General features: G+C 52.3%; 1 protein-coding gene across 4 annotated transcripts in view; it reads right to left on the bottom strand.

Annotated features, from left to right (window-relative positions):
• The window catches only part of SH3PXD2A (SH3 and PX domains 2A), a 245523-nt gene that overhangs the window by 118895 nt on the left and 99090 nt on the right, over nt 1–27538 (bottom strand). For all 4 annotated transcript variants that reach the window (XM_044751533.2, XM_044751534.2, XM_070483796.1 and 1 more), the window contains one exon: nt 8730–8806. In XM_044751533.2, the coding sequence (XP_044607468.1) occupies nt 8730–8806 (77 nt within the window). The remainder of the gene's footprint in view (nt 1–8729; nt 8807–27538) is intronic.

Raw genomic sequence — 27538 nt, 5'->3', positions numbered from 1 at the left:
CTGGGGCTCTCTAACAGATTACATCCGCACGAATAGCCAGGAAACAAAGAGGGGAGATTAACTCGTGAGGAGAGCCACCACGTGTCAGGCTCCACCCTGGGCTCCTTGACTCTTCAATCACCCCGCAAACGGGGAGCTCTCATCATGAGCAGGACAGGGGCTGTGCCCTGGTGTTACAGGGATGAGCCAGACACGGCCCCCACCCTGAAAGAGCTCACCTGAACACGTGTCACCCCATTTTGTCCTGGAGGTAGACACGGTTGCCTCCGTCTACAATGAGGATCCTGAGGCTGCTGGGGGATGAACCACAATAAAGTAAGTGGCAGAATGAAGCCCAGTGCTCAGAAAGTAGGATGGGTGGAACCTGCCCCAAAGTGCTTGAGTTTTTGCTTAACAGACGTCGGGGGTGCTGTTTGCTCCCCCAGAGAGGGTAGAAGGAAAAGAAAAACTGCGGAAGGAGAGACAGAGAAATGGAGGGGGAGAGAGACACAGAGAGAGACCGAGACAGAGAGATGGAGGGGGCGAGACAGAGACTGAGAGAGACAGGGACAAAGAAACAGATATACAGGGGCTGGCCTGGTGGCCCAGCAAAGTTTGCACATTCTGCTTCTCTGCAGCCCGGGGTTCACCGGTTTGGATCCTGGGTGCAGACATGGCACTCCTTGGCAAGACATGCTCTGGCAGGCGTCCCACATATAAAATAGAGGAAGATGGGCACAGATGTTAGCTCAGGGCCAGTCTTCCTCAGCAAAAAGAGGAGGATTGGCAGCAGTTAGCTCAGGGCTAATCTTCCTCAAAAAAAAAAAAAGAGGGGCCGGCTCCGTGGCCGAGTGGTTAAGTTCGTGCGCTCCGCTGCGGTGGCCCAGGGTTCGGAACCTGGGCGCGGACATGGCACCACTCGTTAGGCCATGTTGAGGCAGCGTCCCACATCGCACAACTAGAAGGACAAGCAACTAAGATAAACAACTGTGTACGGGGTGGGGGGCGTGGTTTGGGGCGATAAAGCAGAAAAAAAAAAAGAAACAGATATACAGAGAGATGAAGAGAGACAGAAAGATGCAGGGAGGGAAACAGAGACAGAGGCAGAAAGAGAAGTGGAAATCAGGCACGTGCAGGGCAGGGGCTCCTGGTGGGCAGCAGGAAGGTTCAGGAGGAAGCACTAATGGGCCAGGATGGGCAGGAGGCAGGAGGGAACCATCACCAGGGCCCCAGGCTGTGTGCAGAGTTGCTGCCAGGGTCACCCCCCTGAAAGGGGTTGGGGGAGGGAGGCAGGCCAGGTTTCCAGTCGGCCCAGAGCGCTCACGCCCTCCCAGCTCAGCACACTGCCACCCGCCCCGGCGCAGACGCCGGCCGGCCACGGCTCATACAGCACCAGCGGCGAACACAGGGGCCCTTCATGCCGACAGAGACCGGCCTTCTGGGGGCAGAGGACGCGTGGGCTGTGAGAGCCTCAGACAAAGAGGCCTTTGGTTGAACCACCGTGGCATCTTTCTTTAATGAGGAGCCCCGAGGAGAGCCGCATCGAGGGCTAGACCCGATTTCAGGCTGACAAGAGGCTCTCAGGTCAGAGCAGCTTCCACCAGAGCTGCCGCCAAGCCCCGCTCTGGCCAAAATCATTTGGCAGGAGACCCAGGTGCCAAGCAGTCAGTCCCCGAGGCCTGCGCTGGCGACGGCTGCCAGAGCTGGGGAACCCCTAGACCCGGCCTTTCTGAGAGGGGCAGGTGGGGGCCAACACATGGGCATTTTCAGGGGCACCACCCACCGGCTCAGGCCTAAAATTCTGCCATTGGACATTCATGATACATGCCGTGGGGTGGTTAAGTCAGGGCCTCGGGGCCGGCAGACGTGGGTTTAAGTCCTGCCTCTACCACTCACAGGCTGTGTGACGCTGAACGCATTATTTGTACTCTCTGAGCTCAGTACAGTGGATTGGATATGGCACCTGCCAGTTAGAAGGTTAAGTGAGGTCATGAATATGAGGAACCTAGCACAGTGCCTGGCCCTGAGTAAACACGCAGTCCATTTCAGTTGTGACACTATTGTCTTCCTTGTCACTATTCTTTAGGTGAAAGCCGCGATGCAGACTACAAAGAACACTGGAATGGGAGTCACGAGACCTCAATTCCAGTTCCAATTCTGCTGTTAGAGACTTGCTGTGTGACTTTGGGCAGCTCACTTACCTCTCTGGTTGTTTCTTCTAGGATAAAACAGACTAACTCTGGAATCGCAAACTATCTCATGGAACACTTGTTTGATGAGGGAAAATGAGTTCTGTGGGCACATGCGAAATGGTGCCTTGGTGGTCCCCATCTTGGAGATCACCATGTTCTTTACCACAGTAAAGGCTCTGAGAAGTCTTGCAGGAAAGAAACCTGGAAAGCTTTGTTTAGGCCAGCAATTATTAACAATAATGACATCCTGGGGGACTGAATCATTTAATCATCACATTAACTCTGATGGGTATGACTATGATTTCAATTTTACAGAAGAAGAAACTAAAGCACAGAGAGGCTAAGTAATTTCCCAAGGCCACACAGCCAGTAAGTAGCAAGATTTTGAATCCGCCCATCTGAGTTTGGAGCCTACGCTCTGCCTCATCTACCAGTCTATACTGCCTCCAGCATTGCCCACAGGTCTCTGACCGTGGAGCTGGTTTTCCTATCGACAGCCCCTAGAACACAGCTGGGACAAATCCAGGCTGGAGACAACCTGATTTCTTCCGGGTCTGACAGTCGGTGGCTCCAGGACTGTAAGCAGCACCATTATCAGTGAATTCAGTGTCTGATCTATCATCACCGTGACTGAGCCTTTCTAATAAGCCTCTGACTCCGGTGAGGTCGGAGGGTCCTGAAGGTCCGAGGTGGGAGAACAGCTGGAATGGGCATGACCTCACAGCCCTCAGCATCCAGCGAGGGGCCACTGCCCCGTGGGGTGCCTAGAGCACGCAGGCCCTGCGGAATGTCTGCTGAGCTGACTTCAGTCCCTTCCAACCCTGCCACTCATGGTCTAGGGGGCTGGTGAGCTGGCTGAGAGCAGATCTGGAGAAACAGGGCAAGGGAGTGGGCTGGGGGCAGTGGGTGCCGGGGGAGACTGCGAACGAGGCACTGAAGAGCTATCCAGGTTTTTGACTGCCCTCAGCTAGTCCTTCCAGTGTCCCCTTTCCCAGTGCTAAACTGCTCCAAGGGCTCCAGCTGGTGGCCCCCGCAAGAGCATTATCGGGGGGCCAGGGACACGGGCCACCACTTGGTACTGCATCATCGTTCCAGGTGGTGCAGATCTAGATAAGGCAGAGGGTGGCAGTGCCTCTAGAGCTCCACCCAGATACAGCAGGACAAGCCTGGTGCTTCAAGCGCACCTGCCAGGGAGGGCGTCCCAGGCCGACCGCTCAGACCTCCTGCTTCGAAACGACCCCCCTCCACAAAGCCCACCACCCTGGGTAATGTCGGTCCCGGGACAGAAAGCAAAGTTCTGCATTTGGCAAAGCAACCGTGGGCATCCTGCTCTTTCCATGGGGTCGAACATTTTCTTATTTTTAGCAGTATCATTTTGGTTTCTAATCCATGGAAATCTCAAAGGTAAAAACCCAGCTACTCTGGGGGGACTGGGGGTGCAGCCTGGGGGCTGGAGTCCTGTCCGTCTGGTCCCCTATTCTCAGCCCCCATCTGCTGATGCTGCCTGGCCTGTTCCTCCTAGGTCACCACCTTTAATAGGAAGCTGGGGGTCACCGAAATTCTGTAAATCAGATTATTTCAAACATATGAGTTCTCTTTTTGAAGGATGTAAGCAGCAAATCTTTTTGAAATGGAAATAGTGTCTAATGCGAGGTTGCAGCTTAAGCCATTTCACAAGGGATCCTAGTACCTCGGGGCCTTGGGGGCATGTCACCTTCCTCAGAGGTTTCTTCTGCTTGTGTGTGATCTTTGCATCCTGTCCTCAGATACTGGCTGGACACCCACGAGGGGCCAGGCTCTCTGCTTGTTAGTGAAGACACAAAGATAACACACGTGGTCCTCAAGGATCTCCTGGTCTGGAGAAGACGGACACACAGAAATTACCCCCCTGTGCAGGGCAAGTGTGCTGCGTGGAGGCATGCGCAGAGTTTTCTGGGGAGAGAGGAGCAGGCATGGTCAGCTTTCCCCGGGGAGTCAGGGAACTTCGGGGAGGGGCACTATGGGAGCTGAATGCATCCCAGGAAAGGGACCAGCACAGGCCAAGGGGCGGAAGCCTAAGGCAGTCTGGCTAGTTGGGAACTTTCCCCGGGGAGTCAGGACACTTCGGGGAGGGGCACTATGGGAGCTGAATGCATCCCAGGAAAGGGACCAGCACAGGCCAAGGGGTGGAAGCCTAAGGCAGTCTGGCTAGTTGGGAACAGCTGCGTTCCCGGTGGACTGGACTGCAGGGCGTGGAGGAGGGGGTGGAAGCTGAGGCGGAGCAGCATGTGGAACCACACCCCAGGGTGTCCGGCTGAGCGGCTCGGAGGTTCTGGTGGGCAGTGGGGCTCCTCTGAGGGCCTTAAAGGAGAAAGGCTCCTCTGAGTTGCCCAGGCTGGCAACTCCTTTTCCTGTCTGGACCAGAGGAGACGGAGAGATTCTACCACTGGGTTCCCCAGAGTCCAGACCACTCAGGAGGCATGAACGGACCAGTCTTGGCTCTCTGCCTCAGTCTCCCCCATCAGCAACACTCCGGGCCCACACCCACCTTTCAAACGAGGGCCACAACAAAGCTACTCTCCCTGTATCCAGGATGGAGCATGCCACGGACCCCTGGAACTCCTGGCAGGAATCTGTTTCAGTTGCAACATGAACCTTTCTCTTTAATAAAGTGAGAGCCAATGATGGGCCGTGGTGAAAAATCCCCATGGTGGGAGGGAGAATACCTGGGACTAAGAACCACCACAAGTAAGAGCCTCAGTTTTCGAATCGAGGAAGTGGGGATAAAAATGAATGAGTCCGGGAGAAGGGGAGGGCTGGGTAGGGAGACCCTTACCCCTCCAGGGCTGACCCCCTTGTGGGGCTTGGAGTCCCTCCCCCAGTCCAGTCCAACTATAGCCAACCCCTCATCCCTCCCACCAAGAAAGCCATTGACCCCAAAAGCAAGTCTATCCTGGACAGAATAATAGAAGCAAGCTCAGCTTTTTGGGCAGCAAAAAATTGTAGTCGCACCCAACAGGAAAATGAGACCCACATAAACGTCATCGACATGGCCAAGGGCAGGTTGATCAATCTCAAACACTCTCTCACTGCCCCCCACCCAGGGTATTTATTTTATCCCCTAGACAAACACCACAAACATGTGTTTCACACGCAGGAAGAGGGTAAATGGAGTCACTTACAAAACTGTTACCTGAGCCCCTCAAGCATAGCACACGCTTGTTAGTGAGATGAAAGTCCTCAACTTGTCGAGGCCACAGAACCATTAAATATTAACCACATAACCATGCTGCCCGTTAAATTAATTTATGGAGTTAAAGAAATGCCTTTGGAACCCTTCTTGATAGACACGCGGCCCTCAAGTGCCACATAAAACCATCACCCGGCTGGTGCTCGGTAAATTTTCCGTGACATTCATCCAATCTGCTCCATATATGTTTAAAGTTAATACTGAGATTTGGGCTGTGAAACCGCCATTAGGCAGAGGGACTGGCTGGCCGGCAAGGGCGGCGAGCCCAAAGTCTGGGGAGGTCCACGGCACGGTCAGACTTTCCACGTCTGAGTCCTGGCAGAGGTGCGGGCTGCTCTGTGCGCAGAGCCAGCTGCAGACTTTTGGGTGCGTGTGAATCCCCGGCAAATCCCAGACCTGGAGCCCACGTTGTCTGGCAGGTCCAAGGAAGGAGATGTTGGCCAGCCAAGCAGAGCTGCATGCAGAATACTGGAAATAAAAACCCCAGAGTTTCTAAGCAGTGTGTCCGAGGAGAGGCATGGACAAGGGAAGGGCTGGCCATGGGATGGACGGCACAGGGCACTGACCATGGAATTCGCTGTGGAGGGAAGTGACGCTGAGTGAATTGTTGGATCCCGAGTGGCCATAGATTGGACTGTCGGGTGGCAGAGCTGTGAAGCACAACGCCGGATGGCAGTGACCGGGGGCTGCTGCTGGCTTATCCCTAATGACCATTCCAAGGTCATTCCAAGGTCTCAGACAATCAGACCACAGATCCCAGCTTTCTAGTTCAGCAGCATTAAAGGTCACTTCTGCACCGCCTCGCCCCACACCATTCTCAGAGTAAATTCCCACCTGTGGGCCAGCTGGCTGCTGGGTGAACCCACGACACGGCTCTTTGTTGCCCAGCTCTGAGCAGCTCTTGTCTGCACTAACCAGGTTAGGAGCCCCTCCTCTTGCAGACTCCACTTAAATGGCTTCCCCAGCCACCAGCAGCATCCCCAGAGCCCCTTGAGTCTCATCCTGACTCGGGAGTCCTGTTCAAAGCCTGACCCCAGCAGATAAGATGCTATCGGCTTTCTCCTACAGATGATGGAGGAGACGGCATTTCCACAGCGCCCGCCTACAGATGCCTCGGGCTCCAGCAGCTCAGGAGGGCCGAGGCTGAATCTGAACCATAAATCCCAGCTGGAAGAGCCCGCCGCCCGCCCTTTGCCCCCTCCCCCATTAGCTTTGCCCATTTAGTTAACTTCCTGGGAAAGATATAAAGAGAAAGAAAGGCTCAGGCTGCAGCCATCAATTTAACTGGAAACAGCAAATGCCCTTTAAAGAGGAAGATGAATACTGATCTGAAGAAGACGAGCTTGTAGCTTAAGGGTATTCATCATCGGGGCATCCTTTCAGGTTAAGGCAGAAAATGTGACCGAGTATAACCTGCACAGACGCGAAATTCAAACTTGGCTTAATGGAGAGTATACAAGAGCGCTTATCTCCCTAACACCAGTTAATAAATTTAGCAACTTGGTTCTTATCTAAACATTTTTATTGCCAAACATAGTGATTCAGAATTATAAAATATTAGTGCAGAAAGGGACCTTACGGCAACAACTCCATGTAGAGACGGAGCATTTCAGAAGTTACAAACACTGTGATGTACATTCTCCCACTCAACCCCCTTCATGAACCCCATGAGATAGTTGTTTTTACCTCTTTGGGTTTTTTTTTCTTGTGAGGAAGACTGGCCCTGAGCTAACATCTGTTGCCAGTCTTCCTCTTTTTGCCTGGGGAGGACTGTCCCTGAGCTAACATCTGTGCCAATCTTCCTCCACTTTGTACGTGGGATGCCACCACAGCATGGCTTGGTGTGTAGGTCTGTGCCTGGGATCTGAACCCCTGAACCCTAGGCCGCCGAAGCAGAGTACGGCAACCCAACCACTAGGCCACTGGGCTGGCTCCTACCTCCGTTTTACAGAGGAAGAAACTGGGGCTCAGAGAGGTAAAGTAACTTGCTCAAGGTCACACAGCTAGTAAGTGGGGCACTGGGATTTGGCCTCAGCTCTTCTCACTCTAATACCAGTATTTGCAACAAAACATTATCCCACATGTGCCTCTCCTCAAGATTCTTGAGTCAGGGGCCGTCCCCATGGGCAAGTGGTTAAGTTTGCACACTCTGCTTTGGTGAGAGGATCCTGGGCATGGACATAGCACCACTCATCAGGCCATGCTGAGGCGGCGTCCCACAGACTACAACCAGAAGGACCTCGTACTAGAATAGACAACTACCTATTAGGGGGCTTTGGGAAGAAGAAGAAGAAAAAAAAAGATTGGCAACAGATGTTAGCTCAGGTGCCAATCTTTAAAAAAACAAAAGATTCTTGAGTCAGACTCCACAGTAGGTTTCATTTAACTAAGAAATTCCATCTCTATTAAAGCCAGTGGGGCCCAGTGGTAACATTAAATTGTTTACGTTTTGAAATAACAACAATGAAAAGCTAGCGCCTACTGAATGCTTCCTCCACACCAAACATTGTGCTGTTGGCTTACGGGTGTCAGTTCATTTCACTCTCCCGACTACCTTCTGTGGAGGGCTGTTCTCCTGCCTACCGTACAGATGTGGAAACTGAGGCTCCTGGAAGTTAAGTAACTTGCTCATGTTCATGAAGCTCATAAGGGGTTCAAACCCAGGTGGCCTGGTCATCCGAAGGCCATGTGCTAAGGCCACTGCAGTGGGAGCCTCGCTGCAGGGGTCCTGGACTCTGATCGAAGTAGAAAGATAAATGGGCTCTGCCTCACAAGACTGCCCTCACTCTCCCGTCTGCTTTTGGCGTTGGCTGTTTTAATGTGTGTGTCTGTGTGAGCATCTGCATCTAGAAAGATGGGTCCATGAACATCTGCTTCTATCAAGACTTCTGTGAATAAACAAATATGCATTTTGGATGTTACCGAACTCAGAACTGATGCCAACAACGTCCCAAAAGGAATTCAAAGAAAGAGTTCTTCTATGTCCAGCAAAATGCCACCTACAAACTCCTTTCAGCAGGAGGCCCCTTCACTTAGCGCCCGAGCCCGTGGAGGTGACTTAAAGGAGTGTTTGGAAATATGGACACGTCTTGAAAGGAACAGAGGCTCAGCTGGGAGCCCGAGGCCTTCATGTCCCAGAGAGTGGCCCAGTCACGGGGTGACCCCTCCCCAAGGGACACCCACACCCATTCCTCTGGCCAGGAAACGCCAGGCCTCGGGAGGCCTCTGCTAAACCACAGCCAAAACTTTTGTACAGACAGCCTTCCTTCTCAGCTGGACAGACTCTCCGGCAGATGGGCTGCCCACCCCACCCTCAGACATGCCCTTACCCGGCAGTACTCGTCGATGGGCTTCAGCCTTTTCACAGCTACATCCCGGATGTGGCTTCTCCGGAAGAGGATCTTGCCTGGAAGAGAGACGTTCATGAGCCGGTGATTCCAGTAAAGCTGCCATAGCGACCAGGGACCCTACCTGCTCATTCTCCTCTCCCTTGGCTTCTCAGCATCTTAGCTGCCCACCACCTGCCACCATCCCTGCCTGTTGTCAAGGAAACAAGGAGGAGTGGTCACCTCTCCCAGAGGGCAGGAGGGACCCAAGGCTGAGGGCCCAGGACTTCTCCTGCAGCTGAGGAGCCCTGGAGGCTGCCATCTTGGTCAAGTCACCTTGTCTGGTCTAATGGCAGGATCCATGCCCCAATGTGGGCGCGGCTCCCAAGTGACCTCGCAAACGAATGCAAAGGATGGCCCAACCCACACGCTGTTTTGTTTTCAGGCCCATCCCTCCTTGAGAAATCAGCATTCACTCCTACTAGCTGGGCAGGAATTCCTATTCTTAGCTTAGGTGGGTGGCTATTTCCAGGGCGGGCACAAATCAATGCCAAGGGGAGAGCCACTGCCCCAGCCTGACTGTTCTCCAGTCTCTCTGTACACACAGCCTCCAGCCGTAGGGGTGCAGCAGGGCTGGTCTGCCCCTCTACAAGAATAGGCAAAGCTTATAGGAAATGCCAGCCCCTCAAACCTTCCCAGCAGGCTCTTCCGAGATGGCCAAATTCAATTACAACAAATAGATCAATGCATAGTCCTTTTACAGTTGGTTAAATTTAGAATCTGAACACCTTGGTCTGACATTCAAGGCCTAACACAGCTGGCATTTCTGTGCCCAGTGGCTGTCAAGGTCTAGGGCAATGCCCCCTCTCAGAAGGCCTTGCTTGACTGGCTGAGCTGGGAGTAACCTCCCTCTTTGCAGAACATCCATACGCTTTGTCTGTTCCTAAGGTGCTCTCCACATCCTGCTGTGTATTACAGATATCTGAGCGCCTCCTTTCACCAGGGACCCATCTGACTCATCTCAGGGCCCACGGAGCCCGGCACATGGTGAAGTGCTCACCCCGTAGCTGTAACAGGCATCTGTTGTCCAAGTCAGCCGGATTTCCCTCTGCAGAACTCCCCTCCTCCATCCCAGTCCTTGTGGTTCAGATGGAGCTAACCACACCCCCTGGCAACAAGGGTAGGCACATGACCCAGCCTAGCCAACCAGAGATGGGCAGAGACCTGATCTAGGCCAATGAGGCTTCAGACTCCCATTGAGACTTCAGCTGGCACCTCCTTTCTCCCACAGTTGCTAAGCTCCAGGATGAAAGCCTGGAACTTTTAGTGGCTATCTTCATTATTGTCTGAGAAGGAAACAGACTGAGACAAAAGATCTGTGTCCAGCACTAGGTAGGTGCTCAATATAAATGTTTCTTGAATGATTAAACAGCAGAGTCAAGAGACAGTGAAGGGCTGATTCCTTTGATGTCATTTGAGCAGCTGGATATAGCTTTTCCTGAATGTAGAGTCTACCGGGTACTTTTCACTTGCATAAAACAATAAAATTATTTTTAATTTAAACTAGTTGGAGATGGATTTTCATAATTTGCATTAAAGGGGTCCTCACTGAGGTGATCCCCATTGCCTGTGAACAAATATGTAAACTGCATGTTCATCCACTTACGCTTCCTCAGTCACGGTCAAGTCAAGTACTACCATGGCCTTGGTTTAGGCTGTTTCCCCAGAAGCAGACCCAGAGACAAGGAGTTGAGTGCACGTTGTTTATTTGGGAGGTGATGCTGGAAAATATCAGTAGAGGAGCGGGAAGTATGATCAGGTCAGTTAATCACTGTGGCAGCAGAGCTCAGTTCTGCTGGGGACTCTGGGAGATGATGCAGAACACAGCTCAGAGGCACCCTGACCAAGGGCGAGGAGCCTTGGGTATGTATCACCAACTCCCTGCTTGTGTCGAGCTTCTGAGAGCATTAACTCGGGTGCTTCTGGCCGAGTGTGCTCCTGGGGCCAGAACAAAGCCCCAGGTGTGCCCCCCAGAAGCTTGTGGCAGGTGAATGGTGAATGGTGAGGGGACCTGGGGGCACTGAAAGCAGCTGCTTCAGCATCCGACTTCCCCATCACCACAGGTCCTGGTCACCAGCCCTGCTCCAGTCAGACAGTGGGACATCTAACTCATCACGTGGAGTGTGGCTTCTTTCCACCCGTGCCTCTCATCTCTGCACAGACGGCGTGACCCAGAGCCCATGGTCTGCAGCGCCTGCCTCCCCACGTGCCACACGCTCCACTGGGCACAAGGTCTGCGTAGAGCAGCCGCCCCGTACGTACTTGCTGGTCCATTCACTTTCCTCTCCCAGCCTCTCCCTCCCGCTCTCCCTGAAGCCAGGCAGAGGGGCAATCTCCTGTCAGAAGGATGACACTGTGCAGACGGGACGATGTCATCAAGATAAACCGGCTCCGCCACGCGTTCCTTTGGAAAGGAGATAAAACATGATTTATCAAGACACTGGAGCCGGCTGCTTTTTCCTTGAGGGGAGCTGTCACGGATTTGGTATTCCTGGCCTCTGCCTCCTACCCTTTTTTGGTTGCCTGTCACTTTGCTGCCTGCGTGCCGAGGGCACATGTGTGCTGCCGTGGGGACGGCGTGTAAAAATAAACGCATGGTGCGAGGAGGCCACCCTCAGGACTGACAAGATGACGGGCAGCCCTGGGCTGGGGGGCTGAGCCTTCCGCCTGAGCCAGTGACAGCAGGAGCTGGAGGTCACCCAGGTGCAGTGACGCCAGCGCTCGAGAGGTGTCTCACAGGACCCTGCAGGACTCGTCGAAGACGCAGAGGAAACCAAAGGAGAGACCACAGGAGGGCCGGGCCCCACAGGCCTGGCTCAGCCACGCGCTCCTTTTGAAAGGAGATAAAACACGATTTATCCATTCTCCAAAAATAGCATTCCTGCTCTTTCTCACCGTGTTGGAGGACAAAAAGGAAAGGAGGGAGATGGGGAGACAAATAGGGTCCCCCTCCCAGGCCTCCAACTCAAGGCTGGCCACACCTCTGACTGAATAGGGTGTCCCTGAGACGAGATGAGATAGAGATATAGAGATAGATAGAGATAGACATAGAGATAGAGATGAGATAGAGATAGAGATAGAGATAAGACAGGACCTGATCCAGCTGCAGAGATAGAACTAGTGAAAAACAAATAGTTAAGGAACAATGAAGGCCTCCATAAGGTGCAGAAGGTTTGAGAAAGGAGGGATGGGGGTGGGGAGGTGGGAGGGCTCTGCCTGGCTCCTCACCCACAGGGGCATGGGACCCCCACCTTGCCCCCTTGAGCCCACCCTCTGCAGCTGAGGCCACTACGCCACTGGGCTGGCCCTTCCGTCCACTCCCCAGGCTCGTGGGCCTGTGGCTCAGGTGCAGTCAGAGGAGCATTTCTGTACCAGCCCTTTCCCGGCTGAGTGTTTGGAATCCCAACAGGGCTTCTCTCCTTCCCGCTGAAATCCCGACAGGAGTCCGGCTTTCTCTTCCCGGGGCTTTGGCGCAGGCGGTGGGGGGAGGCGGGGAGGGGAGGGAAGATCTGGAAGGGATTCTACGGTCTTGACTTCTCTGTTAGGAATCCAAACCGCACTCGGAAAGCCAAACCGGTGACCGTATTAAAAGGGAGAGAAAAAACGAGGAGGAGGAAAAGCCCCATTAAGGAAGCCGAGACCACAGGGCATTAAAGACCTCTTGTAAATGTAATTCAGCCCGTTTACAGGGAGGCCAGCCTCCTGCCAGAGTCTCAAAGCCAGGCAGATGCTGCCCCAGAAATATGATGAGTAGACACACGGGGCACGACACAGACCTTAGGATGAACTCATCCTGAGAGCGGGGAAGAGAGCCCGACAGGGTCGGAGCACATAAGCGAAGATGGTGCCCCTCTGCCTGGGCTGAGAAGGTGGGACCAGCAGAAGGAGCAGGGGCCTCGGCAGGACATCTGGGTTCAAGTCCAGCCTGGGCCACAGGCTGGCTGTATGACCTTGAAGCAGGTCCCTCCTCCACTGGGGCCTCTGCATTCTCATCCGCAGACTGGAGGGTGGGGGCTCCACGACTGCTCCCCGAGAAGTCCCAAGACTTACGTAGTGGGGGTGGTGGAATCGAGAGGAGCAGACGAGAAGCAAGTAATAGCTTGGTGGTAACAGCTCAGTGCTTACTACGTGCCAGGCTCATGCTGAGAGCTGTTCATTGGGTTCTCTTGCTTAATGCTCACAACAACTTGGAAGCAAGTACTTTTAAAATCCCCACTTTGCCCAGGAGGAGATGGTGGCTCAGAGAGGTTGAAGGACTTGTCCAAAGTCACACAGCTATTAGGTGGCTGAGTTGGGATTTCAACCCAGGGTGTCAGAGCTCAGAGAGTGAGGAGGAGAGAGACGGCAACAAATCCAGAGTTCTTTGGGCTCGAATCATGTAAGGCCTTGGGAGCCATGGTGAGGACTTAGGATTTTACTGTGTGGGATGGGTGCATTATTTATGTCTTCTCCATGCCAGGTCCTGTGCTGAGGGCTGGGGAACAGCCACTCTGGGGGCTGACTGAGAACCAAGCAATAACCGTGGAGGGTGATGCAATGATGCGTGACCCCTCCCCGGGTCTCAAGTGAATGAATGACAACTGAGTGAATGGGTGAATGAGAGTGAAAGAATGAATGGACCAAGGAAGCAGGGAAGGAGAGGTGACCCAGTGTCTAGCGGGCTTTGGGGAGAAAGAGCTCCTTGTACTTTAATGGACCCTTCCTGTCCCCACCCCACCCCCACGCTGGCTGGGCAGGTGCCAGCCCTGCAGGACCACGGGGATGCTCACCTTCACAAGTTGGTGGGCATCACCTGGGGAAGGGAGGTCCATCTCTGCCCCACCCCCCGATCTGGCCTGACCTTCTCACTGTGAGTGTCCACTCTGGGCCAGGACACACAGGCAGGGCACTGACTCAGGAAGGTCCCCATGCTTAGGTGGCACAGTGTTTCTCCCTCCCACTCAGGATATCAGGCGCTTAATGAGCATCTGAGTGGCACCCGATGGGTCTTAGTAGTTGGCATTTGCTTCTAGAGAATGATTTCAAGAACGTGAGAGATGAGGACTTGGCTCCTTCTTACCGATAGAGAGAAGCAGATAAAGAAAAGACAGAAGCTTCGGAGGGCAGTTAAACCCCTAGGCCAGCCACAGCCTCCAGGGTCCTCCTTGTGAAATGAGGAATCCACAGGTGATTCCTTGAGCAGGAGTCAGGGGTCCAGGGACCGAGAAGAGCAGAAACACCAGACACAGCACCATTGGCCAGGGAGCCCCCGACTGAGCCGTGAAGAGTCTGTAGGAACTCCACGAACTACGCTGGCGCCCACTGTACAGAGCATTAAGAGGGCACTGGCAAAAGGGGTGATAGGCGAGGGGTAGCCTCGGAACCTCTTTTGGTTTGTCTCGGTTGATCTATTCTTGGCAGCCTCTCCTCTTCAAGATTCACAGCATATATGTGTGCATGTTCACATCCTCCTATAACTCCCTCTTCCTTGCCTTTTCTGCCACCTGGAATGCCATTCACCCGTCCATCTTTCCATCGCTCCATCACTGTCTTTTTTTTTTTTCTGCTTTTTCTCCCCAAATCCCCCCAGTACATAGTTGTATATTTTTTCAGTCGTGAGTCCTTCTAGTTGTGGCTTTTGGGACGCCGCCTCAGCGTGGTCTGACAAGTAGTGCCATGTCTGCGCCCAGGACCCAAACCAGCGAAACCCTGGGCCGCCGAAGCAGAGCGCAAGAACTTAACCACTTGGCCACAGGCCCAGCCCCCATCCATCACTGTCTTGATCGAGGGTTTGCTCCAAGTGCTGAGAACACTGCAGTGAACAAGACGGATCGGGGCCCTGCTCTCAAGGTCTTTACTTTCTAATTAGGGAGGGGATGTGCATGGGAGGGATACAGGATACAATTTGCATATCTAGCAAGTAGTTTGGTTACACATACATGTCTTCTCCCACCTCTATAAAGAGAATAAAACAGGGTAATAGGAAGGGGCGTGCCTGGGAAGGGGGAGAATTCAGCTGGTGGTCAGGGAAGTTTCTCTGATTTCAGTAGAGACTTTGAGGAGAAGGAGCCAGCCGTGCAAAGCTCTGGAGCAAGAGGACTCGGCCAGAGGCAACCACAGAACAGAGCTGGAAGACGGAAGAGAGGCTGTGTAGGAGTCTCGTAGCCACAGAAAAGAGTCTGATTTTCTTCTAAGTGCCCTTGGGCCTCCCCCTGCATCCTAAGGCACGGTTTCCCCATCTTAAGACCTTTTCCATGAAGCCTTCCTTGAATGCCTGCCTCGCCCTCCTTTACCAAGCTCCTGGACCCTCTGGCAGTCACCTTATTCTTGTTCTCCCTCCCTCCCCTGCTGTCTCGGAGAATGTGTTAAGAAGCTGCCATCCCAGGGCCCCCTCTCACCTTCCCAGGGGACCCCCTGATGCCTAGGCCAGCTCTTCTCAGACACCCCAGCCTCTGAGGGCACAGATGTTCCCAACCCCCTCCCTTCAGTGCAGGCCAGAGAGCCTGGAGCATCACAGGGGACTCGCCTAAGAAAGAGGGGAGACCATAGAGGGGCCCAGAGGCCCACAGACCACATGGCACAGAGGCCTTGTTCTCCATGAACAACATTCTTGCCTATCTAACTGGATCTGAGGACAAAAATGAAAGGTGTGTGTTAGTCTCCCAGGGCCGTCACGACAAATTACCCAAAACTTAGTGGCTTAACACAATAGCCATTTATCCTTTCCCAGTTCTGAGGCCAGGAGTTTGAAATCAAGGTGTCAGCAGGCCGTGCTCCCTCTGAAGCCTCTAGGAGACAATGCTTCCTTGACTCTTCCAGCTTTTGGTGGCTCCAGGCATCCTTGGCTTGTGGCAGCATCGATCCACCATCTGCCTCTGTCTTCACATAGCCTCCCCCTCTGTCTGTGTCTCAAGCCTCCCTCTGCCTTTCCCTCATAAGGACACCGTCTGTGGGTTTAATGCCCCCCCTAATTCAGGATGATCTCATCTCGAGATCCTCAACTTGATTACATCTGCAAAGACCTGTTTTCCAAATAAGGTCATATTCACAGGTTCCGGGGTTAGGATGTGGACATATCTTTTTGGGGGCCACTATTCAACCCACCACAGGGGGTTAGGGGAGAGTCCATAGGGCTGGCCAGACACCTGACAGAGTCTTGTGTCCCTAACTGACTGTAATCGTCACAGGGCACAGATGACTTTCTACACCCCCTCGACCCCTGGTGACACCTGGCAGGGGCTGGCTGTAACGAATGCGAGTGTTGCCTGATGCCCTCAGGAGGGACAGGGGAGTGTCTGGAGAGAGGGGGGCAAGGGTCTCTGGAGCCCTAGAGGGGAGAGGCCAGCTGTGAGGATCTGAGAGCTGAGTGAAGTGGGGGCTGGCGGGGGTCCCCTCAGGCTCTGCTGGCTGACGTGGCACCCAGGAAAGAAGAGAGAACTTTCCCAAACCAATTAGAGGAAAGAAGACTTGAGAGTTACCAGAGGGACCTCCCTCCGCCGCACAAATGCCACGTCTGCTCATGGGGTGTGCTATGGTCTGAGTGTTTGTGCCCCTCAAAACTCATGGGTTGAAATCCTAATGCCCCACGGGATGGTATTAGGAGGCGGGGCCTTTGGGAGGTGATTAGGTCGTGAGGGAGAGCCCTCATGAATGGGACTGGTGCTCTTATAAAGAGACCCCACAGAGCTCCCTAGGCCCTCGTTACGAGAGGAGACAGCGAGAAGGCTGCAACCCAGAAGAGGGCCCTCACCCCACCATGCTGCCCCCTGATCTTGGACTTCCAGCCTCTGTGGTATTTTGTTACAGCAGCCCGAACGCACTAAGACAGAGTGACAGGACACAGGCAGTGCCCGTGGGGAGGAAAAAGGAGTAATTACTCTTCCTCAGGCTCCTCCTCCCCCAGCTCTTTGCGCTCTTCAGACCTGGCGTGGGTCCCCGTGTGAAGTGGGCCGGGCCAGCAAACAGACCCTGTGTCCCCCTGCCCAAATCCGGCATCTTGAACGGTTGTGGCTGCTGACAGACTGATGAAGACAGAAGCTCTTAAGTAAAGAGCTCGGGCATAGGAGGGCACAGAGAACAATGCACGGATGCACTAATGGCTCTTCCTCCCCCAGGAAAAACACAAACAGCAATCCCGCCTTCATTTCCATCCATTTAATGTCAGAGGGGCAGATACCAACCCCCACCTCCAGGAGTCACCCCAGCAGGCAGGTGACCTAAGGTGGTCCCATGAGAATCAGCCAGGGACTTTTGATGGTTTAGAGCAAGCAGCCGCCTGTAGGGTACACACGGGCCCTAAGAATACCCCACTCAATTGAACAACCTCACAGCCTACTTCTTGGATGCCTGAGATTACAGAATCAGAATCTAATTTCTTTAAGATTTTGGTTGGGCTGTATAAACCTCTCCCTGGAGAATGACCGTGAGCCTTATTAATCATTCACACCTGAGTATAAACAAGCATCAGCTTTTCACCTGACAACAGGGCCTGGTGAGGGGAGTGAGCACAGAACACAGGGGCCTTAATGGAAGGGGACAGGATGGGCAGAGGGGAGAAGAACGGAGAAGCAGAGTCAACATCAGCCTTTGCTGGTTTCCCAGCCTCCCTGCAAGCTGGTGCTGCGTTTGACGTTCGGCTGTTTCCTAACTGTGGCCTCCCAGCCTTCGCGTGGCTGAGCCCCGCCCATATTAGAGTCTGAAACGGCTGGTGGGCAGGCCCCTGCTTTTCTCTCTAGTGCTGCCACCTCTGAACTGCTGCAGTCTGGGGATGGCAGGCCACCTGCTCACCTGCTGCCAGCCTCTGATATGGCCCACTATCTGTAGCTTTGTGCCTGGCTCAGATTATACTCTGCCACCCAATCCTGCTTCTCCCCCGCAACACCTGGCTTTCCTCGCCCTTCACCCAGACCAGTAGAGACAAGGGGCCACGTGGGTGGGTGAGGCCTAGATGCTGAGGCTGGAAGCAGTGGGCACATGCAGGTTCTGGAAGGACATGGTCCTGATGGGGAAGGTCTGAAGCCCAGGGGGTCGTGAGTCCATGCCCTGAGTTCTGGCTCCCACGAATCTCACTCGATTCATGCCAAGACCCCAGCTCTGGCTAGAGTCTCACCTGGTAGGCATCTGTGGGTTTTACCATCAGCATGTGTATTACAAGGCCCCTAATTTTCTCTTGAGGAACATTCCCTCCTTCTTTCTCAGTCTGTGTGATTTCTTTTTTCTTTCCTGCTTTATCTCCCCAAACCCCCCTGTACACAGTTGTATATCTTAGTCGCCAGTCCTTCCAGTTGTGGGATGTGGGATGCCGCCTCAACGTGGCCCTATGAGTGGTGCCCTGTCCGCGCCCAGGATCCGAACCCTGGGCCGCCGCAGCGGAGAGCACGAACTTAACCACTCGGCCACGGAGCCGGCCCCAGTCTGTGTGATTTCAGTGGGGCTAATCTCACCCCACACTCCTGGAGTTACCAGTCAGTAGAGTCAGGCTATGGGCATGTGACCCAAGTTGGTCTGAGAATCAGCCTGAGACTTATGCTGAAACTACCAGGAAGAGAAGTGCTCTCTTTCTACATGGGCTGCTAACTCATAAACTGTAAGCCCCAAAGTTGCTGGGGAGCATCTTTGTATACCTCTGTCACATGTGGGGAAAGCCTTTCTGAGAATCAAGTCACCAGAGAAGAAAGCAAAGCTGAGAGCCAGAGAGATACATGATTTGGTCACCTAGATCCAGCCATGCCTGAAACCATTGCTCCTGAAGTTTTCGGTTATGTGAACCAATAAATTTCCCCTTTTTTCTTAAACCAGGCTGAGATGGGTCTAGTCCTTGTCACCTGGAGGCTCCTGACTAGTATCTGGCTCTGCCATTTACTATTGGGAGATATAGGACAAGTCCCAACCTATTTGAATCTCAATTTCCTCAAACTGCAAAATGGGCATAATACAGTCATGTGTTGCTTAACAATGCATCTAAGAAATGCATGGTTAGGCAATTTCATTGTCATCGTGCAAACATCATAGAGTGTACTTACAAAAACCTAGATGGTATAGCCTCCTACACACCTAGGCTATATGGTACTAATCTTATGGGACCATACATGCAGTCCACCATTGACCAAAATGTCATTATGCGGCGCATGGCCATAATGCCCAACACAAAGGATTATCATGAGGAGTCGATGAACTGGTGCATAAAAGCATTTAACATAGAGCCCAGCCCACAATAAATGCCGAACAAATAGGATCTCTCATGAGCTGACAATTCCGGGTCAAGTAGGTGGGGTGCTGTGGGGGTGGGGGCACAACCTGCCCTTCCTGTCTCTTGGCTGGCCACGTGGAGTCCTCGCATCTGTCTATGCACCTGGCTTCCCCACCCAGGGCCAAATACTGACTCCCTTCAGCCTGCAACAACCTTCTCTGATTCAAACCGCAGCCCCCTACACACACCGGGTCTCCCACACAGCTCCCATTTCCCCTCTTTGGGATGCTCCTCCATCGGCCCAATTCCAAGAGCAGAGAAGGTGTCACAGCGGAGAGGCAGCGATGGCTCACTCCATCCGCCCACCTGGGAGCCCTCCAGGATGACTCACACAGGTGAGTCTCCAAACCCTCGCTCTCCGTGCCTCTCCCACGCACTCAGGGAAACACACTGGCAAAAGTCCACTGGGGTTTCGCCATCGATCAGAACCTTAGCCTTCCTGCCGCCACAGCACACTTACAGGAAGAAGGAGTCAATTTACAGGGAAAAATGATCTCCCAAATTCTGGTTTGGAGGTTCGCAGAGCCAGGTTGAAGGGAACAAAATCTTTCATTCCCCATCCTCCCCGGGGCCAGGTGGGATTTTCACGTGTCTCCTAGAAATAAAGCACCTGGGCCAGCATATCAGAGGTTTTAATACGGAACCAAATGGAACTGAAGGCTTTTTGAGCAGCCTTATAGAGCTATGGGACCAGAACAATTTTTCTCCTTTTTTTAAAAAAAACTTTTTAAGTATAATAAAGATACAGAAAAGTGCACATGCATGTGTATAACTCAAGGAATTTCACCAACTGAACCCCCCTATGTAACCAGCACCCAGGCCAAGGAGCGGAGCGTCGCCTCCCCCCAGAAGCCCTTCTCTGCTGGAACAGACTCTGCAAGGCCTTTCACCCTTCAGGTCGCCTCATGGAGGCCTTGGCAGGCCACTTTGAGGAAGCAAGGCCCCTCTGCCTCTCTCCCAGGTCCTCACTGTTTCCCTCGTAGAATTCACCAGGATTTGTAACGACCTTGCCTCTACACAAGATCTTATATGATGCCTCGTTTACTACTGTATCCTCAGGCCCAGCATGAGGACTGGCACACAGTGGACCCTGGTTGACGTTTGCTGAATGGATAAATAAGTGTGTGTGTGTGTGTGTGAGACACATTCTTGCTCTAGATTGTCTCTCTCATTTATATATACCACACAAACATACACACACCCCTCCAAGGGTAAACCTACCTCACCCCACACACATTGAGGGCTGCTGGCCCAGAGTGGGGCTGCAGCAGACATGGACTTGCCCTCCAGGACCCAGACAGAGTGGGGCCAGAGAGTGTGGTTAACTCGGAGCCCGGCACCAGGGCCAGGCTGTCCCCACTCCATGTGGGTGTGGGTGTGGGTGTGGTGGGCGTGGTGGGCATGGCTCCACACCCTCCCTGTGGGAGCCTGGGAATAAAGGGCTCTATTCAGCCTGTGCAGCCTCAGCTCCTCCCTGCCAGGGGAGGCTGCCCTCAGGAAAGGGGACGGTGGGATGCTGAGCCCAGCTTCCCGGCAGCCTCTCCCGGTGGCACAGCCCACAGTGTGTGCGTGTGGAGGCGGGCAGACCAGGGCGCCAGTGCTCTCAGGGCTCAAAGAGACACAACAGACAGGCCCAGCGGGATGAGGAGGCTGCGGGGAGGCAGGGGCCGTCCCGGTTCCGCAGGGTGATGCTGAAAGGCACAGTTCACTTCTCACGCTGAAGCAGAGGAAAATCCCCAGGATGGAGAGGCCCACTGGAAACGGCCCCACAACCACAGGCCTGGCTGTGCCAGCCAGAGGGGCGTTTGCCTGGCTCTCTTCGGGTGGACACTGTCCCCCAAAGCCTGCTTTGCTGGGGAAGAACTGAGCCCAGACAGTCAACTCTCTGCAGCAACCTCCCACCAACATTTTCTGTGGTTCCACCTCCTCCTGCAGGGGTGGTGAGGGCAATATTAATAACAGATGACAACCGCTGAGTCCTGGTGCGTGCTAAGCACAGTGCTGTGCCGCTTATATATAAGCTGTCATTTGACCTTCCTAACGACCTGCGATCTAGCTACTGTTGTTATTCCCATTTTGCAGATGGGTACACTGAAGGTCAGAAAAGTTGAGTGACCTGCCCAAGGTCACACAGCTAGTAAGCGGCAGAGCTCGGACGTGATATCCCATGGTCTCTTTCTTTAGATAGTCTGAAAGTGCACAGGCTTTTAATTATTCTTCTATATTCCTATATTTCTTCCTTTCTCTGTGGATCCCTTTGGCCTGCCTTTCCCAGGAGGTACATCTCAAGGCTAACCCAGCCCCATGAGCACGGTCGGCATGCTTCACTCACTCGCTCACTCATAGTTCAGCCCTCCCCAGTGCTGGGTGCAGCCTGGGGGCTGGAGTGTGATGGTGAACAATACAGACACAGCCCCTGCCCTCACAGAGGACACAGCCTGTGTGGGCACTGCGCTGTGGTGTGATTGGTTATGATGGGGACACACTGGGGGGAGACAGGCCTGAGAAGTCGTAGGAATGAGCCAGGCCAAAGGGAAGTGGAAAGAATGTCCCAGGAGGAGTGAAGAACCTGAGCAATGGTCTAGAGATAAGAGATGAGACACAACTGAGAAGCTGAAGTAAGTTCATGTGGCTGGATATGGGGTTGTGTGTGTGTGTGTGTGTGTGTGTGTGTGTGAAGGTGTGTCTGTGTGAATATCTCTTTGTGTGATGGGGTACGTGTGTGTCTGTGTGAGTACTTCCTTGTGTCGGGGGATGTGTACATGGGTGTGTGTGAAAGTGTGTTAAGAAGTCACACGGTTGGGCTATGACTGGTGCTAGAAGACACTGGGTGGGTAACAGGGTTTGACCACATGGACCACACAGAGCAAAGCAGAGCCATTCAAGTTTCCATTTCAGAAATACACACCTGAGTTCCTGACTCTTCAAGTTGAGGACCATGATTTTTACCTGGGGGGACACAGGTACCCTCAGACCCTTCTGAAGCCTTTCTCCCTCAAGTCTTAACTGAGAGGGTCAAGGGATGGGGGGCACCCTTGGGCCTGGTCACTGGTAGGGCACACACAGCACAAGGTCAAACCTGTGTTCTCACCAGTGTCTACACCCACCACAGTCCAGATGGATCCCAGGGGTAAAACCAGGAGACCCTGGAGGTCTTCATGTCCAGCCCCTTCACTTTCTGAGGTCGAGGCTGAGCTCAGAGAGGGCCACATCTTGCCCAACTTCACACAGCAAGTTAGTGGCCAGGCTGGGACTCGGCAGGGCACTGGGGCTGGCAGCCTGGTTCTGGGGTACATTTTGCAGCTTCTGCACTTACAGATTATGTCTTTACTAAGCAATTTCTACCTCAACCCTAACCCAGAGACAGGAGCTGCCACCCAGTGACACCATTTCATAGGACTGAAGGCTCAAAGGAGCCTGCAGTAGTCAGCCTCCAAGGTGGCCCTGTGACTCTTGCCTCACGGTCCTCATGTCTTATGTAGTCCCCTCCCATACTGAATAGGGCCGACCTGTGGAGCCAGCAGGATGTTGTAGAAATGATGGTGTGGCTTCCAAGACTAGGGTATAAAACACACTGCAGCTTCCTTCTTGATCTCACTCTTAGATGACTCACACGGCAGGACAACTCAAGCAGCCTTACAGAGAGGTCCACATGCAAGGATCTGAGGCCTCTGCCAACAGCCAGCACCAATCTGCCAGCCACGTGAGGGGGCCATGCTGCCACTGGCTCCCCCAGCCCCACTCAAGCCTTCAGCCGACATTCTGACCACAACCTCATGAGAGATTCTGAGTCAAAACCATGCAGTTAAGCTATTCCTGAATTCCTGGCCCATAGAAACTGTGTAGGATAATAAATGTTTACTGTTATTTTAAGCTGCTAAATTGGGGGAGGGTAATTTGTTACACAGCAATAGGTAACTGCTACAGGGCCCAGCACTGCTCTTGGGAGAATGAGGGCCCTGTGTTACCTGGATCAGAGATATTTGGGGTGTTGGTTACAAATGCAGATTCCTGGGATTTACCCAGACCCCCTGAACTAGATGGAAGGGGCTGGGGTGGGGTGAGAGTCTGCATTTTTAATAAAGCCCCTGAGTGAACCTCAGGTACCTTTAAGCGGAGAAGTACTGAGCTAATCTAACTCACTTTATACATCTGGAGAGGCTCAGAGAGCTGAGGGGAGGGTGCCTATCACACATGTAAGCGGAGGCAGGCCTGGGTCTGGAAACAGCACCGGACTCCCAGTCCACTGCTCTTTCTACTTATTTCCTCCTTTGTCCATTTTGGGTTTCTTTTTGGAGAGGTGTGAGCTTTCTTTTCTTTTTCTTTTATTTATATTTAAAATTTCCTTGTAGCAAAATGCTACACAGTCAATTGTTTGTCTGCTTAAGAGCTTGCTTTGCCTGGGAAGAACTTTGTCAGCAGTATCCAAAATGTGGGTCTAATGTTAAGAAGGCGAGGGGGGTCCCAGGCCACACAGAGAGCTGGCACCGCTGCAGAATCCAGCATGAGAATAGTCACCAAGCTGCCTTCCATCCACCGAGATACCTCAGCTCCAGGCACTTCTCCCAGGCAAACCAGATGCAGTGTGTACACGGCAGACAATGAAGGAGGACGACGACGGAGTCTACCTTACCCTGCCTACTGTTACCCCAGTAGGTAAGACTAATAATCCCACTGTCACTCATAGAGCATTTGGGGGCTTAGGAAGAACTCACATACACTCTTACTGAATTACCTTTGCCGACAGCAAGATAGGAAGGTCTGGTGCCCATTCAATCATTCATTCAACAGATTTGGTGAGTAGCTACTACGTGCTAGGTAATTTATATCTCTTTTCTATGGGCCAGGCACTGGTTTAAGCACTTTACAAATATTAACTCACTAATCCTCCCAATACTCCAACAAAGTAGACACTGTCACTCTTCCCATTAACAAGGAAATTGAAGTACAGAGAGGCTAAGTAACTTTCCCAAGGCCAAACAGCGAGTAGGGGCAAATATGGGGATCGGAAGCCAGGCAATCTGGCTCTAGACTCTACCCTCTTAATGAATATAAAATAAGGTATGATTCCTGCTCTTCAAAAACTCCAGTTTTTAAAATCCCTGTGCCCACAGCAGAAAAAAACTGAAGCTCGCAGATATCTTCTGAATTTCCCTGAGTCAGACACTGCTGGGACTAAGAGCCAGGTGTGCTTCCAGGCAGCGTTACTCTGCTCCACCGCGTGCTCTGTTCACAGGGAAGGTTTAGCAGAAGATGGGTGCGAGGGCAGCGAAGACGGAGGGCGTTTCTAGAGCCCAGAAAGAGAGAGGGCTTCTCCAGGCCCCGTTGGCAAGTCTGAAGTATCCCAAGAGACGCCAGAGCAACTGAGCAAGGCTTCCTCGGCGCGGCTGGTGACTGTCTGCTGCCCCACCGGTACTCATGCCTCCAGATATTCTGGGGCAGTGTTATTTATAGACCACATTTCTATTTATATTTTCATTGAATTCTTGCTAACCCTAGCTAGATCCCCCCCCCACAACCTAGAGGGGGAGGATAAGAACTCTTTTTCACTAAGTAAGTCAGGGGTAAAGGTGAAGGTCAAAGTCTGGGCTGTGTGTGCAGCCTTCCAGCAGGAGTCCTTTGCAAGGAAGCATTCAAGACAAGCGGGCTTTCTACACTTTCCAAAGGAAATGGGGGGTGGGGGGAGGGCACAAAGCTGGCCTTATACAGAGGCAGCCACATTCTGCCAATGCAGAAGGATTTGGGGTGGGCCTAGAAGACCTCTGTTCCCCTAAAATGTTTTCCCTTTTGCATGATATTTCATCATTAGGCATTTATTCCTTTGGTCTTAATAGCTATTAGGTCACAAAATGTTGGGACTGTGAGAAAACCTAGACAGTATCAAGTCCAATCCTTGTACTTCACGATGGCGAGACTCAGGCTCAGGGAGAGGCTAGGAACTGTCCTTACGGGGGAATCTGGATGAATCAAAGAAAATCTGTTACAACGCACGGGAGACCATTCCAGTGTTGGAGGAAAGCTGGCAGGCACAGCAAAAGAAACTGGGGACAGCAAAGAATTCCTGTCTCACTGAGTGTGAGGAATGAACAAGTAAAACCATGTGATGTTTCCTAAGGTTCTAGTTGGTACCCAGAATAAAAACTTCCTGGTTTTAGGGTCACACAGAAAAATAGAGCTTAAGTGGGACTTCTTTCTTCCTCATTTTTAGTCCCTTGTTGAACTGTGGTTTAGGCAGCAGAATCTGTGACAATGGTCACTACATGATTACTTTATAGGTTTGCGTTTACAAAGCCAGCCTTCTAGAAATCAATTATTTCCTTCGGGGCATTATGCCTGCAATTCCAGCACCGGCCTCTAGGTGGCTGGTTGAAGTTGGGTGGGTTAAGTGAACGGCAACAGAAAGTAATGTAATCTAGACAAGACCTTTACAGCAGGATCATGACATTTTATTAAAAGGATAGGGACCGGCCCGGTGGCGCAGCAGTTAAGTGCACACGTTCTGCTTTGGGAGCCTGGGGTTCGGATCCCAGGTGCAGACATGGCACCACTTGGCAAAAGCCATGCTGTGGCAGGCGTCCCACATATAAAGTAGAGGAAGATGGGCACGGATGTTAGCTCAGGGCCAGTCTTCCTCAGCAAAAAGAAGAAGATTGGCAGCAGATGTTAGCTCAGGGCTAATCTTCCTCAAAAAATAAAAAAATAAAAGTATAGCATTGATCAACTTCTAATTGATATAATAAAAATGATACAGACCTTGAAACAAAGTTTAAAGAAATGTAAACACCCTGGTGCTGGTGGTGTACCCACTGTTTTATACCAAACCTCCATCGTTAATCTCCAGGCACTACATCTTTCGTCAATCCCACTCTGCAGCCAGCACTTCTAGGACATAGGGAACAGTGGTCAAGAGTTTGGGCTCAGAAGTGGAGGGGGGACCTGGGTTTGAATCCCAGCTCTGCCTCTTACAGGCTGAATGGCCTTGGACAAGTCATGCACCCCTTCTAGTCTCTTCATTTGTAAAGTGGGGTGGCTGTCATTAAATGAGATGAATATAAGCATATGAAACCCTCTGCACAATATCTGGCAAAAGTACGTACTTAATAAATAGTAGCTATAATTCTTAGGTAGAAATGTTCTCCCATTTACTATCGTTTAATCTGTTAAAAGCTCCAAGCCTCACATGGTTCCTCAGAAAGCTGTTTGCCACTTTCCCCCCATAACCAACTCAACAAAAAGGCATCTCTGGGCCACTCGGCTCATGTGTGCACCGCTGTTCCACTCTCTCTTTCTGGAGCAGGTCTTTCTGTTGAGAGAGAATGGCTCTGCCAACCACACAGGTCTTACTCAAGCCGTCTTCACCCATTACCAGCTACCAATGTTGTAAACTCAAGAAGCCAAGAGCAAAAACCTTGCCGATCAGAGAAGGCACTGCATTGCCAGTTACTCACTCGTCTCAACTCTCCTTCAGCTTCCTTACTTTAAAAGCTTAGGTTTGTAATAATCATTTCATACAGAAGAGCCAAAAATGCCCCCTTAAGAGCCTCAGTTTATTTTTTTTATCTTAACCCTTTTACCAGAAACTCCTTAAAACAGACCCAAGCCTTTTTTCCCTCCTAATAATAGTGCAGGACCACTGACCAGATAGACTTTTAGACAAACTCGTGCCACGTTATCCTCAAAACCACAAGGATCCATAGGCCAGCCTCTCCCATCTCCAATCAGAGAGACTTCTGAAATAAGAACCTTAGCAATCTCCTTGGACCCAAACTTCATCTTGGAAGAGAGAATGTTCTGACTTACAGCTGATGAGGGAGTGTGGCTGGGCCCCGAGTGTCCTCCTGGTTAGGCTGGTGACGGGGACTAGCGGGCTGCACCGTGACTTACACCCCCATCCCCAGGGCGCCAGGAACAGGTGCGCAACTCAGGTACGTACAGGGATGTGAGGCCACTGAACTGGCCCTCATCAAGTTGCCTGTGTGAGGCCTCGTCTCCCCACGCACCTCTAGTTTGGGTCAGAAATTGACTTACCAACGCAGGTTCGGTGGTTTCTATTATGTGGATGGACTGAACATAACCAAACACCAAGGAGGAAGACCTGAAGACAGAGTAAGCCTATGGAAGGGCTTCACTGGACCTTAAACCAGTGCTTCTCAAACTTTCCTGTGCACACAAATCACCTGTGCATGTCGTTAAAATGCAGACTATGACTTAGTGGGTCTGGTGGGGCCAAAACTCTGCATTTCCAACAAGCTCTCAGATGATGTTCATGTTGCTGATCTGCAAACCACATTTTAAGCAGCACACCTTGAAACGCATGAGACTGCATGTAAGACAGCACCCCTGGAAAGGATCCCAGAGAGACAGCTAGCTCACCGTTCTGTGTCGAGCCCGATCCTAATAATCACCAAGTCACCTTCATGTATTGAGTGCTTACTGTGTGTATCACAGACATTTCATTTGATGCTCTCAATGGCCCTGGGATATTTCACATATGAGGATTATGGTGAAGGTGCAGAGATGTTGA

Source organism: Equus asinus, chromosome 2, assembly GCF_041296235.1.
Source record: "Equus asinus isolate D_3611 breed Donkey chromosome 2, EquAss-T2T_v2, whole genome shotgun sequence".
Lineage (NCBI taxonomy): Eukaryota > Metazoa > Chordata > Mammalia > Perissodactyla > Equidae > Equus > Equus asinus.
This window is presented reverse-complemented; position numbering and strand designations above follow the sequence as displayed.